At 39.7% G+C, this 17,623-nt stretch overlaps 1 protein-coding gene across 1 annotated transcript in view; it reads right to left on the bottom strand.

Annotated features, from left to right (window-relative positions):
- The window catches only part of ATP9A (ATPase phospholipid transporting 9A (putative)), an 87,863-nt gene that overhangs the window by 57,544 nt on the left and 12,696 nt on the right, over nucleotides 1–17,623 (bottom strand). Inside the window, exons 2-4 of the mRNA XM_065414433.1 lie at nucleotides 13,956–14,100; nucleotides 12,099–12,212; nucleotides 5,971–6,079 (exon numbers count right to left, since the gene is read on the bottom strand). Coding sequence (XP_065270505.1) covers nucleotides 5,971–6,079; nucleotides 12,099–12,212; nucleotides 13,956–14,100 — 368 coding nt within the window. The remainder of the gene's footprint in view (nucleotides 1–5,970; nucleotides 6,080–12,098; nucleotides 12,213–13,955; nucleotides 14,101–17,623) is intronic.

Below are 17,623 nucleotides of genomic sequence, written 5' to 3'. Positions count from 1 at the left end.
AAAGCAATTTACTAAAATTAGTTTTATTTTAATCTTGGGAATTCTGTTTGTTTTTAAATCAGCTACTGAATACGGGAATTTGCTTATGCACATTTGAGATACCCAATAACACAAATGCTTCAATATCATTCTTAGTATTTTTCTACTATTGTAAAAAATAAGATACTTTTATATAAAATATGGATGCTTTTATAAATGCATGAAACAGTACTGTTCTTTGACAAGCAGCAATGTACATGGATTTTTAAAACAATCCAGATTTAACAAGGATTAAATTAAAAATACTTTAAATGTTATGTTTTAAGGCCTCCATTTTCTGAAGTTCATTAGAATGCTTAACACAAAATTCAGATCACAAAATCCTGCTCCATTAAGTTACATGAGGGTTTGTTTTTTTTAAAATGGTATTTGTTTCATTCTTAAAATGTGAGACAGGTGTTTTCCTGAAACAAAGGAATGTGTATGTTCCTTCTTGTATACAAAAACAAATATCATTCCCTCAAGTTTCTTGGTATTAGCTTTTGATGTGCCCTGAAACATGCTGTTTGTGTCTGACAAAAGACAGAAAATGTGCATGCTAGTGTGGAAATATTTCACTCCACCACGCAGCTATGGGCTTTTGAATTTCCACCAGATCTGCAGTGTGATAAACGCACCATTATACAGATTATTTAAAGCGGCAAACATACCAGCAAGAGGAAATGTCTCTTACTACCATATAAGGGCCTCTATGGAGATTTCATGTGGGATTTCCACAGCCTTTATCACAGCAGAGATGAAAACACTCTTCATTCGGAATTAAAAGTTGAAGCCAAATGTTCATGAAAACAAGTCAAATGCACCCTAGAATCAGAAATAGCTTTTTTCTTTTATCCATTCCATTAAGCTTTTGGTGTCTACAGCCTAACACTATATAAACTGTGGAGCATGGCAGAGAGGGGTTGGGAAAATATTGTTTTTATATGGCTGGTAAATGCCAGTGATCTGTATCTTAAGGAGCACCCCCTCGGTAGGAGTTCTTTTCACATTTCTTACTATTTGTGTAGTTCCTCTATTATGCTCTGTTGCCCAGGGAAAGGAAGGGAAAAAAGTGAGAGGAACAATCCTGGAATTGTAAGCAAAGACCTAGCTCTCTATCAAGCAAAAACCCTGCCTGCAGATTTTATAACAAAAGCGGTCCTGTAGGTTTGTAATAAGGGATTGAAATGTGATTGTTGTCCATTACAACCCAAACAACTGTCCTGTAAAACATTACTGACGCTTAAACTTTCTAGAAGTTTGCTGATTTTTAACTAAAATATTGAAGGGATCAAAGAGGTAACAGCAGCAACCCATTAAAAAAAGGCAAAATAGGCTCAGTAATAATTGCTCTCTTATGCAGAATAAAGGATACAGCCCTCTAAAGTAAGGAAATTATTCATTTATTATTATTATACCAGTACTGGAGTGTGGCTACTATATTCCAAATAAGAAGTGATCCAAAGAGGATTCTCCCTTTTTCGCTATCAAGAAAGCAGCTTATTGAATCTTAAAGAGGTTATCCAAAAGGATGCATTAGAAAATTGGTGAACAGGAGCAAAACTGCAAATAATTGCAAACTGCCAAAGGTGTTGCAGTAGGGCTTGCTGGTGAGCTCTTTATGTTTGATCGGTGAAATAAGTTGTGCTTGGAAGTGCATGAAAAAGAGACTGTTCAAGTGAACAGAAAACCCAGATCTCCGCAGAGAAGGAACTGGCAGGATTCAAAGCAGGAGAAAGATGCACAGAAGACGACAAGATGATGCTAATTCAGGGAAGCACCTAAGCCTCTTTTCAAATCCATCCCTATTCAGGAAAGCACATAAGCATGTGCTTAAGTCTCACTGATGAAGGACATGTCTCCACTACCAATTATGTCGCTCAGTGGGTCTGAAGGGGAAAAAAAACAAAAACAAAACACACCCCTTAGCAACACAAGTTTCGCCTGCATAAGTGATATTGTGCACAGCGCTAAGTCAAGGAGAAGAGATTCTGTCGCTGACATAGCTACCATTGCTCATTGGTTCAATTACGTCGACAGGAGAGCTCTCTCCCATCAGCAAAGAGCAGCTACACGAGAGATCTTACAACGGTGCAGCGGCATCGGTACAGCTCTGCCGCTTTAATGTCTCACGTGTTAATGTTCATGCTTAACTCTGACTAAGCTGTCTAGATTTGTGCCCACAGGGCAGTGGGGAGAAGAGAGAAAAACTACATGAGTTCTAGATTTTGTAGCAATTTAGAGACATTCAACAGCAGAGATAAGAATATTCATCAGGAAATTATAATGAGAAATTAGTTCTGCCACAGTTATTCCTCAAGTATAGCTGTGTTGAGTTTCACTCCTTATTCTCCCTCTCTCATGCTGATGGCCATCTATAGGGGTGAAATTGTCCTGAATTTAAAAAAAACACACGTCAACCTTTTAAAAGCCTTTAAGTCACTGGTACTGTCTCCTCGACTGCCCTTGTCAATGTGATACCCTCTTGTTATTTGTATGGTGATAGTACCTTGAAGTCCCAGTCATTGGCCACGCCCTATCGTGCTAGCTGCTGTAGAAACATATCCAAAAAACAATCCTTGCACCAAACAGCTTACAATCTAAGTATCTGGAGTTTTGGTAAATTAACCCAAAATTAATTAATTAAAATTAATGGTAATAAGACTCTATTACTATGCTACTGGTGACTTTCATACACCTGGGGCCTGATTGTCTGAGGTCACTGGTGGCTGACAATTAAGCCCCTGAAAGTTGCTCGCTTCCATTCCTACTGTGTGAAATGGTTTAACTCTTTCCCAAAAATTGTTATGCAAATACTTATTTTAAAGTTGAGATAATCACTACTAATGTGCCCACTGAACATTTGAGCCTTACAATAAATAGAACAGAATATAGAAAGAGAGCATCATGAAACTGACTGGGCTACTGTATTATTGTTACCTTACCAAATATATTTTAAAAAATTAATGAAATGGCTTGTATTATATGCTAGTGTCCAGCTGCCCATCCCACTCAGTTTCTTTCAAGAATTAGTGAAGTTAAGGAGGAAGGGAGGGAAAATCATTCATGGGAAACGTAATTGCAATATGAAAAGAACTAAGAAAAGGTCAGGCCCCTTATAGATCAATGAATAGAACACAGAAGGCAACTCTTTTATACCTTTAAATAGATGTAGTAAACCGCTCTTTGATGGGACTTTTGCTGGTTGCCAAGCATTTTAAATGTTGTAGTGAGAACATGTTATTAAAAGGGGATTTAATATTCAGCAACTGCAATGGCTTATTCCACAGCAGCCTCACAGTTCCTGGCCTGTGAAGTATGCATAATCTTAAGCAATTACATGCAAAAGAAGTCTTGTTCTCAAAATTGCAAAATGTTCATAGAATGAATCACACATGCAGCTTGTTTTACATACATGCTCAGATCACTGCACCTTAAAATTGAGAGGCTACATATTTTATATCAAAGAGGACTGAACCCCAAAAAAGAAGCTACTTAATTTCAGCTCACTCCCATTAAAAAAAAATAAAAAAAATGCTCCTGTCATCATTGGGCAGCACTGCTAGCTATGCCATGGTTAAAACTATTATTCTTCAGTTAAAGTGGGATTTACACTTCTTTGTTAGGCATAATATATATAATGATCTGAATCAAAAAATCACACCACTAATACTTAGGGTACAGAATAAATTTTTGAGAAAGTCTGAAGTGAATCTATCCTATAGTTTAACTGTCTGGAAATGACCCTATTAACAGTTTTGATCTAGTGTCTATTTTATTTTTGGCTTATAAATGACTTAACAGTCTGAACTACTCAGAGTTCAAGGGAGGGGCAGCTAAACAAAATATATTAAAAACACACAAAAAGTTATTAGCAATATCCCTGCTTAATATTTCTGTTGCTGTCGTGAAAACCACATTCAAAAATATTAGTTGAATGTCAACATGTAATATTTCGCACAACAAAGCACTGGCGTGTAACACACTAAGATGTGAGCTTTTTGGCAAAGAGGGGCAGGTGGTGGCAGCAGGATTATGGAAGTGCGTGCCCAGTAGAGCCAGGTAGAAACTGGAATTTTGCACATACCCAGATGACATATCCTAAGATAGGCAAGAGCAGAGTTCTTCTACTCCTCCTACACACTTCAGAGAGGAGAGCATGACACCATACTTTTCTCTACACAATCTCCAAGGAGCTTGGTGCAAAGTATTTTCTACCCCAGCCTGTGTTATGCTTTCAGGGCTCCATTTCTTTCATATGATCACAAACACATATACAAAAATTAGAGTTCAGGCTGCTTAACTCTTCCGCAAAATAAGTAATGACATTATTACCATTAAAAAAATGTAAGCATAAAAAAAAACCCAATTGGAAATAATGAAATAGCTTACATACATTTTATTACCCCTTCTCACACATCTGGTTTAAAGATAATATTAACATCTGAAAAGTCACCTTATGTGTTAGTCACCTTAACGCTGACATATACACTTATGAACTCCTTCAGCACTTAGGTCACTAATTATATACTTGACATAGTTATAAGAAGAATATAATTAGTGATGCATATGTTGAAAGAGTTCCTAAGTATATATAGTAGAGTCACAGCTAAGGTAACACATAAGGTGAATTTTCATGTCACAGTCAAGTGCATGTATAAAGCGTTGGGGTAATAATGGATGTGTATGTAAATTATCTTAACTAGTTACACTGTGTCCTTCTAACTGCCGCTGGACCATGCTGAACCAACCCCCTCCCACCCTCATCTGTTGCATCTACCTTTGACTAGCTGGTGTCTGGAAAGTTTTTTAAGCCAAGACAAGGTTATTAGAACGTTTACGTAAATAACTGCCACCAATAATCTGCAGTTTTCTTTCTTTCTTTAGTTATTAATGGTTATGCGCTAGTTGTGTATTTTGTATCTGGGTTATATTTACTTCAGCAACCTTATTAGATATTGGTTTGTGAAAATCTTTCACTGCACACAGCAGAGCACATTATTTCCTTCCACACAAGTGACAAGCAAGGAAGTGTACTTGGAAAGCAAAAGTATTATTGAAAGACTCATGCATGACTACTTATGTGAATAAAATACAATTTTGAACCCCCACATGATAGCTACCAAAGGCCTAGTTTTGCCTTCATTCCATCTACAATCTACTTCCTGCACTTGGATCTCCCTCCCTCTCCTTGGCCACTGAGGGACTTCCCTTCCTTTAAAGAACACTGCTCCCATGAGGCCATTCACTGATAATCAGGCAACTAAAGGATCTATAGTAGAGGAGGGACAAGGATACTTTGCTTTCATTTTGCAAAAGCAAACTCCAAGGTGATTCAGTTCCAGGTTCCATTTTCTCCAACATGCCATGGTACCACAAAGACAAGGTCAGGGCACAGGTTTTACAACGGGCTGTGATTTAGGCCTATCAGTTTTCAAGAGCCTGATCTGTGAAAGTTCAACCTACATCCAATGTTTGCCTGGACTGGTGTGTCTGTGTGTAATTTAAATTTTAAATTTATGGAAAGAAACCACATCTTTCCATTCAGCCTGCACAGCACCAAACACAGCCTCACACACCCTATAAATAGAATACTGAGATTCTGACCACTCTGCATACAACGTGTCCCGGAGTTACTTGAAATAACTTGCCCATTCACATTTGCTCTCGATTTATTTCCTAGGGGAACGTTCAATAACTGGCAGCTTCAATTGTAGTTATGCAAGAAGGTATCTGCAAGTCTACCGAGACCTGCAGATGACTCTCTAGTGCTAAAAGCAACAAAGTGGACATTAAGCCACGTGCCTGCATGCCTGTAACCCTCCCGCCCTGCTTGAACTCTGCTTCTCTGACTGTCAGCAACGTTTGATTGAGTTGCAACTCCTGCTATTCCAGCAGTCTGCTACAGGATACAGTGGGGCAGAGGCAGAGAGCTGGAGCCAAAGAGCTGACCTCTTGCTGTGAGCTTGCTGTAGATCTGGGAGTTTACTTCCTTGTCGCGTGTGTAACATCTGATCTCCTCCACTGCCTCGCGAATGATGGTAACTGCAAGCACAAAACCCTAAAGGGGGGAGAAAAAAACTAAATGGGTAAGAGGCCAGAAAACATCATCTGTCTCAGATCTGTGTAATGCACGATACTGACCAATGCCCAGGCCTATATTCAATGTTTTCATCTTGTTTTCCTGACTTCTTATTGCTTAATTATTACGATGAGTGTTATATAGAACCCTGATAGCAAGATAACAATAGACTCATATTTTTTAAATATCGTTTTATTTACAGGCTTTCTGTGCTGCTTGCCAGGCACATCACAAACAATTTACCCTCGCAATGCCCTTGTAAGGTAGGGAAGTTTTATTTCCATTTTACAGATGGGAACTGAGGCAGAGAGAGCTTAAGCCCGGCTCCCAGCAGGTATTCAGGTGCATAACCTGGTCTACATCTAACTTAGGTCAACCTAGTTACATCACTCAGGGCTTTGAAAAATTTCTCACCCTGCATGACGTAGTTAGGTTGACCTAACCCCCACTGCAGACACAGCCAGATTGATGGAAGAATCCTTCCATTGATCTAGTTACTGCCTTTTGGAGAGATGGATTACCTACATTGATGGAAAAACCCTTTCTGTTGATGTAGGAAGCATCTATACTACGGCTCTACAGAGGAACAGCTGCAGTGCTGTAGTCGTGCCACTGTAGCGTAAATATGGGCTAACCCCCAATGAAATCAAAGGGAGTTAAATGCCTAAATACGTTGAAGGGTCTGGGCCGCTGTGGCTTGTCCCAGATCACACAGGAAACCCACTGCATTGCCAGATCTCCCGAGACCTTGTCTTGTGCCTTAAGCACAAGACCATCCAAGATAGTTCATCTAATTTGATCCTACAAACATACACGTGCCTAACTTTATTACCCTGAGTAGTGCCTCAAAATTAATGTGACTATTCACAGTATTAAAGCATTGGCAGGATTGGGGCCTAGATCATTCTCTTCTGTAGACGTGAGGAACAATTTCAGTTTCTTACAGCATGGAGAACATGCACATCATACTTTTAGTATTACCAAACTCCAAAAATAAGCAGCGCTCAGACAAAGCAACTCCCTCTATGGGCTAGTATCACAAACTCATTTTATACTAGACATTATTCAGCTCTGATTCACTACACTGCTAAAACTGGCATGTCAATTAACAGAGCTGCGAGCGCTTTACACTCCATGTGAAAATTCATATTACAGAATCTTGTAATCAGGAAGCAGGGATCTTGTCAACCAATGCATCTGTTAGGTATCCAATCAAATTCCATTTTTTTTTAATTGTTTAAAAGCATGACAGTTGAAACATGCAATAAAAGACAAAACCACAGACAGATTTATAAATAATGCAGGAAAGGGTCTGATGAGTAAATAAACAAATGGGATAAGAATTTCCAATGTGGTTAATGAATTTTTGGGTGCCTAACTTAAGATACCTTTCAAGGGACTTGATTTTCAGAAAGCGCTGAGCACCCACCCTTTGAAAATCAGGCCTCTTTAAGACACCTCAAGTCAGGCACCCAAAAATTACTGATCACTTTGGAAAACCTTGGGCATACAGTGCTGCCAATATTACTACCTGACACTGACAATAATTAACCTTTTCACATGTACTTTTTGCCCCCCCCCCCAACAAGAAACTGTCTTTGGTTTACTGAAACTGAAGGAGAGCATTTTCTGCAATTAAACTCAGATATTCTTATAGGTTTGGTTTTTGTGCACACAGTCTCACCTAAAACATACAACACTGTAATAAAATTATGCAGTGTCTTAACTACAGTTCATATGTATCAGTGCACAACCACAGGATACATTAGGAGGAAAAATTTGACATTAGCTTTGAAATGCAGAAGGTATTGCATGTATTTGCATTATTTAAAGGGGGCATTTTCAAAAGGACCTAACTCAAGCTCCTTTGAAAGTTTCAGCCTGAAAACGTTCCTGTTTATTAGACTGCAGGAGGCTTAATTAAGATAAACATGATTTAAAATATCAAGCCCGCCGCCCTCTTTTCAAGGACACTTGAGTATTTAGCAAAGAATACACTTTGGTACCTATTCTAATAATAGATAATAATAATCCTAATAATTCCACAAATTGTACGCAGTGCCAATTAATGTTAATGGCAACTTTCTGCCTGTACAATAGAGAAGAACTGATCAAAAAATGCTAATTTTTATAAGAATTTTTTTTTAAGTTTTCAAAATTTCCTGCATAAACTTCTACTTTTCTTTGACAAAAATCCCCAATATACTGAAAAATTTGAGTCTCCATTGTGTGACCACCATTAAAATGTTCCCAATATATTTTTGGCCATAATGAAAATAAAAGCCATTTTTCACAAAAAAACAAACGTTTTGACAAAAAAAATAATCCTACCAGCTTTGCTGTGGAGAGAAGAGAGTTGGTCAAATATACAAACTACTGAGATAGAGTCTCGTTACCTTCCATACATAATGCCCATTAACATTAACAGAAATTATATTCTTACATCAAGAGAGAATATGTCCTTAAGGCTTGGAATTGCTTTAATAATGTAAACATGGCATAGAACAGATTCATATTACAGAAGCCAGGAAGTCAATAATATACAAGATGATCTTTTGATAGAAGCAATTCATTCCAAAAGGGCTAGGGTCAGTACATTTCACTTTGGGCCACTCAAAGATTTGTCAGTTGGGTAACTGACAAGCAAAAAAAGACTGAAGGCTTCTCTGTCACTTAATGATTTCAGAAACTCCTAGGTGCTTTCAGATAAAAAGGAAAGAAACAATCTGTGTTGATTATTTTTAGCTTGCTTTGCGGATCAGTAATCTAAAGAGTTTGGGTATCTGAATTTCAAATAATCATCCAAAAATATTCCCACATGTGCTGCCTCACTATGCCATCATGTATGTCATTCTATACCGAACACTTGTATCAGCAGTCAGTAATGAACAAAGACCTTTCTTATACTACTCTCTGGCAGCTCATATGCTGAATCCTAATTGCTCATCTGGCCTAGACAAATCACAATTGCTTATAGGATTCTACAAAAAAAAAAAAAAAAAAAAAATTGTTGGGGGATGGAGGGGGAGGGAATGGGGGGCTTGTTCAAATTAGTTTGTGACACACTCACTTTTCCTAAACAGGACAAATACAATAACTTTGTCATAAGCATATGCCAAAACACGAATTCAACCAGACAAAGGGCTGACTACCAGCAGAGTTTTAGTAGCAACTTCATGATATTCTTTACTTCTGGGGTATCAGTTTGCTTTTGCAAACAGGATTATCAGATTGAGGTAAATTTAATGGAAATCATTTTTCCCAATTCAGTTGAAAATGGGGAGAATGTTTTACCATCAATACTGCAGGAATTTTACCACCACTGATTTCCAAAGAGCAGCCTAAAAGTGTCATCTTTAAAATCATTGTGGATCTGTGATTATTTTAAATATCTTTTTGCTTCCTATATTGAAAGCAACAAGTTATACCCAAGGATTTCTAAAACCTGTTGGAAGCTCCAGATAACTACAGTTCATTTGCAGCCCTGCTGAGTGAAGACAGATGGCAGCACAGGTTTGATGCAAGTGTTTTCTGCCATTTGTTTATCAAAGCTGAACTGTTAATGTACTTAAATACTATGCAGAAAACATACGATATTTCTTGATGATTAACTTCCAGCTGACCTCATGTGCAAGAGAGGGATGTAAACCCCTAGGAGGCTGCTTACTGGAAGTGGAAGGGAAAAAAGTATAGAGGTGCATAGATTTTTAAATGGTTGTTGTAGCTTCAATTGGCTTGTGCAGTGCATTCCTAAATGCATTGGCCACGTAGTTTAAATTATCTTATCATCCCATTCAATCACTCCTTATTGTGCCTTTTTAACTCTTCCCCCATACCCCCCGCCCTCCCAAAAAATCAGTGTTGTGTCCTTATTTTTTTTAAATCACCATCCCCTTTTCTCTGGTCTGCTCCTAAACACTTATTTCTATTGCCCCAGATGTCAAGAATTATAACATTCAAAAACCAGTCGGAGAACACTTCAACCTCCCTGGTCACTCAATTACAGACCTCAAAGTCACAATACTCCAACAAAAAAACTTCAAAAACAGACTCCAATGAGAAACTGCAGAATTGGAATTAATTTGCAAACTGGACACCATTAAATTAGGCTTGAATAAAGACTGGGAGTTGATGAGTCATTACACAAAGTAAAAACTATTTCCCCATGCTAATTTTTTCCCCCTACCGTTACTCACACCTTCTTGTCAACTGTTGGAAATGAGCCATCCTGATTATCACTACAAAAGTTTTTTTTCCCTCCTGCTGATAATAGCCCACCTTAATTGATTACTCTCGTTATAGTTGGTATGGCAACACCCATTTTTTCATGTTCTCTGTGTATATATATCTTCCTACTATATTTTCCACTGCATGCATCTGATGAAGTGGGTTTTAGCCCACGAAAGCTTATGCTTAAATAAATTTGTTAGTCTCTAAGGTGCCACAAGTACTCCTCGTTCTTTCTACAGTCAATGGCGTCAAGGAAGTCAGCTATAAAACCCAACGTCCAGAGTTTTAGAATTACATGCACATCTTACTGGAGATCTGATATGCATATCTGTGATGACTACCCAGGCATGCATATGTACATATACAAGCAAATGCACGTTTCTGAAAACAGGGACCTAAATGTTAAAAAAGTCATCTCCTGACACCTTACAACCCTGACTTCCACTGGAAAAAGAAGCATGGCAAGGTTCCTTTGAGCAGCTGCCACAGAAAGGGAGCTTGGTTCATATGCACAGCAAGAGGTAAGGGGCAGGCAGAAAAGAGCTAGATAGAAAACATTTGAGAACTCTGTAATAAGGAACGGGGGTAGCCATGTTAGTCTGTATCTACAAAAACAACAAGGAGCCTGGTGGCACCTTAAAGACTAACAGATTTATTTGGGCATAAGCTTTCGTGGGTAAAAACCTCACTTTTTTTTTTACCCACGAAAGCTTATGCCCAAATAAATCTGTTAGTCTTTAAGGTGCCACCAGGCTCCTTGTTGTTTTTGTAATAAGGAAGTTATTCAACTCTTCCTGCAGATTTGAGATTGAAATAAAGCCACATGGCGCCCTTGTGGATGCACCAATTTACTCTAGAGATCTGCCTAAGAACTTTAACGAGAGACGGGAGAACCCATCTCAAATAGGTAGCTAGCATCTCTTCCCAAAGACTGTCGTGAACTTGGCTTTCTGACTTCTTCCAACCTCAGGGGAAATATATGATTGGAAAACAACAAATCAGTGTGTGTGTGTGTCGGGGGTGCAGAGGTTTCAGGAGAAGTATCTATGCTCTGAGCAAATATGAATAAATAAAATGTAAAAATATATATTTTAAGAAACTAAAACATGTTATTTTAAAATCAGCCTGTTGACCCATCCAAAGGCTCTAAGTCAAACTGTTTGGCGGGACTGCATGATTTGCCTTCATTGCACATACGGTCATTCATTAAGGTCACTTTTGAAAACTGCCCTTTGGTCCTTTGATTCACCTGACAAGCTTTTCTGAAATCCTGCTGATTTGCAGCCCTCTTCTGGAATGCTTTGCCAAAGCAAAATGCTCTGACGCAGACCCTCCATCTTCACCTTTAACTTTCTAATAACTTAGCAACTGTGATCAATACTCTCAGGAGCCAGGAAGATGTTTACTTTGTTCGCCATTTATTCTCTCACTTTTTCTGAGTGTAGAAGTGGGCCAGTTGCCCCAGTGGTGGGTATGCCTAGTGGCAGTTGTGTAAGAGGCAAAGAATTATGCCCCTATTAACTCAGATGAAGAGGGTATAGGTAGCGGAGTCCTATCATGCCTTAATGTCCAACCTTTATGAAATTAATTTAAAAGTGAGAACAAGCATCTACACTCAGAACATTTAGAGAGCAGACTTCCTAAAAATAAGCTGCCAAAAAATCATGTGAGACACAGAATTACTTAGATCGGAGAGATAAGACAACAAAGGACAGTTTGTATTCAAACACTGAAACTTTCTTGAATAAACAAACCGTAGATTACCTACCAAGGGAACCCAATATGTGTAAAGTGCACCAAGCCTCATTTCAGGGACAAATTGAGAGCAGGCCAGAAGTAAGAAGTAAAGATTAAAAAAGTATTTGAACTGGTTAAACAGCACCTACAAAAAAAGGGAGAAGGGGAGAGGTTAATGGCGATCTCAGAGTTATGCATATTGAACTACTGATAAGAGACATTCATTTCTGCTAGCTCCTGTAATGTCTAAATCCTAAATAATGATAGCAAAGTAGTGCTAGAAATAATTTCCAAGAGGTCATCTTAGTGAATATAACAACATGCACACAAATGTAGCTGTGCTATAGAACAGATTCTGCAGTAGTTAGTCTTTAATACATACATATGATTTTACCTTTAAACTTTTGACAAATACCACTCAGAAAAGTGACAGCAACTGTAAATAGGGGATGTCTAACCAACATTATGTTTTGCCATAAAAAATATTCTAAATATATATTTAAAACAAATGCAGTTTCAACTTGAACTGGTTGTGAGAATAGCTCCACTGTCCCTTGCATACTGAACCACCACCAATCAGAACTCGCTTTCATTAAGGAGTGGTTTTGCTTTTAAACTGATGACAGACTATGACAATGTGAGCTGAAAGCAAAGGGCATACGGGGTCTGGCCATGCATCATGATGGCTGTGGCCAGAGGGCAACCTGTGGATGCAACACGAAAGAGATGCTGATAAGGAGGAGGGCCATCTGCCCTGTTGCCATTGTCAGGGAGAAATTGGAGCCAGCAAGAAGCAGTGCCAGCCAACAAGGAAGAGTGTACCACAGCAAACTACAGCCAACAGGTGGGCAACAAGGGGATGTCCAAAAATTGCCCCAATCAGCTTCTCACCTGCCATGTGTCTCTCCCTAAATAAAGTGCTCCCTCCGCAGAATAGCCTCAATAGAGTCAGCGCCTCAGTGATTTCTTCAGGTAATCCTCTTATTTATAGAGGTGAGATCATCCAATCAGAGAACAGAAAACATACCAGGTGACTTAGGTGCCTAATCACGCAAACCAGTATCAAATATTCAAAGGAGCACTTGCTATGAGCAGTTTGCCAAAATCCATATGCCCAAGCACAAAGGCAGCACATGAGCTGATTTTCAGTAGCACTCATGCTGCCCGGGTCCTGGCCACCGGTCCGGAGGGCTCTGCATTTGAATTTAATTTTAAATGAAGCTTCTTAAACATTTTAAGAACCTTATTTACTTTACATACAACAATAGTTTAGTTATATATTATAGACTTATAGAAAGAGACCTGCGTGATTCAGTGGACCAAGAACCCCATGTAACAGTATAGAGGTGTTCTGACTGCCATTCCAGCCCATGAGCTTCAAAAGCATTAACATAAGGGCTGCAATGAAATCCATCCACATGACAGGGGTAGATTCCATTCATCCCCTCCCTTAAATCCCATAAGCTTTTGGAAGAGTGAATTTCACCCATAGAGACAGCAATGTGAGATTTGTACGGCATCTATTCTACAACCATACAAACCATTAGTTAATTTTATGTTCAACAAAAAGTGACGTTTAGGCAGTGCTGTGACTAGGTATTTTAGTGCCCAGGGTGAGCAAGCATATTTGCGTCCCCTATCATTTCCCTCCCTCCCCCCACCCCATTTTTCTGCCCTGACGGCTTTGCGCCCTGGGCTGCTGCCCTGCTCTGGTTACAGCCCTGAGTTTAGGCAAGGTGTCTGAAGCATATTCCTAACCACTTTATAGGCTCAGAATATTAGCTCTTTCCTCTGACTTAAGGTTCAGCATTCACTATGCTGTAAAAATCACTGAAAATGAGGAAGGTGTTAGGGGTACAAAGACGTGAAGTTTAATGGGCATACATACCCCAGGAAGAAATGTAAAAAAGTTGTATTTCTGATTGTTGATCACATTGCGAGGGTATCTCTGGTCTCTTTTTTCTGGATGGCCAAGCCAAACCGTACGAGGCCTTGGGTCTCTTCTTCCGCAGCATCTCATACACTCACAACACCTATTGGAAGGACATATTTAAGTTAAGAAGTCGTCTCCATTTTATCCCCCTCCGTGATCCAGCCTACGTCCCCTGCCCTCACTTAACAAAACAACTCACATTTCTTCCACAAAGCTTATTAAACACAGACTCTCCCCCATATCATCCCCCAGCAAAGTGCTAAATAAACCCATATAAAAACTACAGATGCATACTGAGCATCGCTGCTTGTTCAAATCACTTGCCATCTTCTATCTGTTCACTGTCAATTTAGATTGTAAGCTCCTTGGGGCTGAGCCCTGGACTCTTTATTGGTCTGCAAAGTACTTAGCACACTTGAGTATCAGAGGGGTAGCCGTGTTAGTCTGGGTCTGTAAACAGCAACAAAGAGTCCTGTGGCATCTTATAGACTAACAGACTTGAGGCACTATAGGCCTGAGCCAAAGCCCATTAATGAAAAGATTTCCCTGGGCTATGGATAAGGCCCTATATAAATCGTATTACTGTTAATGATATGCAGCATTTGTATGGTGTTTTATATGTTTAAAGCACTGCATAGACATTAACTAGTTAATCCTCACTGACATTCCTGAAGGGTAGGTAGGTAATGCGTTATTATTCCCTTTTTAGACGTGAGGAAACAAACATTGAGAGATAACTTGACTCGCCCAAGTCCACACATTGAGTTAGCTCATCTTTTCCAAGATTAGATTGGAAACATCTGAGAAATTCTAATTTGAGATTCATTTTCTCCTATCATTCCCTGACTGGAGTCTCATATTACCATGAAAAGATCACAGGCTGGTGCAGCCTTAGATATAAGGAACTCGCATAGCAAAGAAGGATTCTGGTTTGGTTTTGTCCTTTTCTGTCAAAACAAGTTTCTGGAACTAAGGAAACATGCGGTAGCAGGGACTCTCTCTGCATTGCTCCAATTGCAGGATCTAGGCCTGAGTGGCACAAAACTGCCCTGACTGTATTTTGCTAAAAGAGTTGTTGCTTTTCATTGTTTTACTTCATGGGTGCTGTGTGAAGATCCACATGAACAAAAGGGGAAGTGAACTGACTATGGCTGGGAAGCAGTAGAAAGGTAAATACCCAAGATGTTGTTAAATGCCCAAAGCAAACTGAAAAAAGATGCAGACTTTTTCACTTCCCTGCAACCCCTTTAAGTGATAGGAACCTTAGCTGATACTTTTAACAATAGAAGGTACAAAATATTCAAACAAATATGAATTTTATTTGTCCCTTTAATGTCTGTCACAACACAGTATTTGGCAAAAAACAAATGCATGGCATATTCATATTTTTATTTCCTCCAAAACAGTCACAAAAAACCCATCAAAATTGGAAGCCCGTCATGTTTTGATTTTCTACCCAGATGGCATTCTTTGTGCCATGGAAGACACTCTCCTCCCCAATGGCACCGACTTTCTAATTTGCCCCGGGGGAGGGGTGTGTGTGCTCAACCCACGGCTCTGTCCCAGACCTGGTCCCCACTCCACCCCTTCCCCCAAGCCCCCACCTGCTTCTTTCCACATCTGCCCTGCCTCTTCCTACCCCCTCCCCCGAGTGCACCCGGCCTCGCTCTTCTCCCCTCCCCCCCCAGTGCCTCCTGCACACCACGGAACAGCTGATCACAGTGGGCGTGAGGCGCTGGGAGGGGAGGGGAGGGGAGGAGGCTGACGGTGGGTGCTCAGCACCCACCATTTTTTCCCTGTGGGTGCTCCAGCCCTGGAACACTCAGAGAGTCCGCATCTATGCTCCTCCCATCACCAACTTTAAATTTTAGCTAAAATAAACAAGAAATAAACATTTCCAGCTGTAGTCCATTAATCTACTCTTCTCCCTTTTCTGGGGCTAACATTAAGGCTATGTGACATCTCCCCTGTCCTTCAGTAGAAGCCACAGAGGGAAATCCTGAAAGCCACAAATTTCAGCATAACGTGGGTAAAACTGATACTGTGACTATAGGATACCCCCTACTGTAATGTAGATGTATTTGAAGTATGGACTATAAAATACTAGCCATGCTACAGTATATGGGGATGTTTCTATATCACCTACTTGCAAAACATGAGTATCTGCAATTTTGGCCCTATCATGAATAATAAAAAGACCAAGGCCTGATCTTGCTGTAGCTGAAATCAACGAATTCTAAAGAGATACATTTGCCAGAATCAGAAAAGGGAATGCATGTCATCTTTCAGATTTATATTGTACACAAGTTAAATTTCCTCCAAAGTATGTTAGGACATCAACTCCCAGAAATCTATATTCTTGGCTTTTGAAAGTAATCAGTGTCACCAACTCTCCTGATATTTGATGTTTTTCTTAAAGCCACAAAGATTCCCAAGAGGTCAGATTACATGAGAATCTCAGCTTTCTTTTTTTCTTTCTTTTATCCCTCCTGGTGGCAGACTAAAGACAGAAAATGTGACCTGAGTGTTCTCTGAAGACTCAGAAACCTGAAGGCAAATAAAAAGAACCCCCAAATCATTCCTTCTAAAACCCTCCTGATTTTCAGGCACTCGTGATTCTGGGAGCCTAACATGATTTTTAAATCTTTAGAGTTGGCAGAATTGAGTGAGTTTTCTTCCACATGGATAGCTGAAACTGCTCAGGACCTCCCTCTTTCATGGCTATTTGTAGACTGGACTTGTTATTCTGAACAACTGGTAGCTGCCACACCCTACAGTTTACACATGAGGTGGAATTCGGCCTCTCTGTCCTGTTTACAATCCGCACAAAAAGCTCCTGTACAGGCACGGTGCCGGCAGCACAGGTCAATGTCTGCTATTGCAGCTGTCATTTCAGAAAACAAATTTCACTATCTATTGCCCAAAAATGGTTTCAGGCAGTTGACATCCACATTTGTATAAAACTCCACCTCACTCCCAAAGAATGTGAACAATATCAGTTTGTACTTTGTCACTGTGTCACAATCAATAGGTGTGACATCATTGAGCAGCATGCACCAATCTTTTTATTGCCACACCCTAGGACACATATTTGCTGAATTACTAAAGTGAATCCCATCCATAATGGGAGGGTTACCCACATTCTGCTAAGAAAAAGCAATGGCTTAAACACTGGAGCCTGCAGTGTTTATGTTCAATTAAATCTATGCACCTTTTGCATATGGTTCCTGACCAGGCTCTAAACTTGTACAGTTCCCTCTGTCTCCAGCTCCATAATGAACACAGAACAATTCTGTCGCTCTCCTGCTGATTTGGTGGTCATTTGGAATTCCATACTCATCCTGAAGAATTTGCTCTCCCAATCTCCTCCCCTGCAAATAATTATTACATCTTTTTAAACCTATAATGGGAATGATCCATTGCATGTCCCATCAGTACAAGGCAGGCTGCACCCTATCCCAAGGCCAGCTCTGTTTGGATCAGCAGTGTCATTAAAACGTCCAATGCAACACAGCAATCCTCATTCTATTATCTACAAGTCAGTTACAACCATTTGGCACTTCTCCTGACACAACTTGATGTGCATTATACTGCTTTCATCCCAGTTATTATAGCTAGCAAAA

The sequence above is a fragment of the Emys orbicularis genome, chromosome 12 (genome assembly GCF_028017835.1).
Source record: "Emys orbicularis isolate rEmyOrb1 chromosome 12, rEmyOrb1.hap1, whole genome shotgun sequence".
Taxonomy (NCBI): domain Eukaryota; kingdom Metazoa; phylum Chordata; order Testudines; family Emydidae; genus Emys; species Emys orbicularis.
This window is presented reverse-complemented; position numbering and strand designations above follow the sequence as displayed.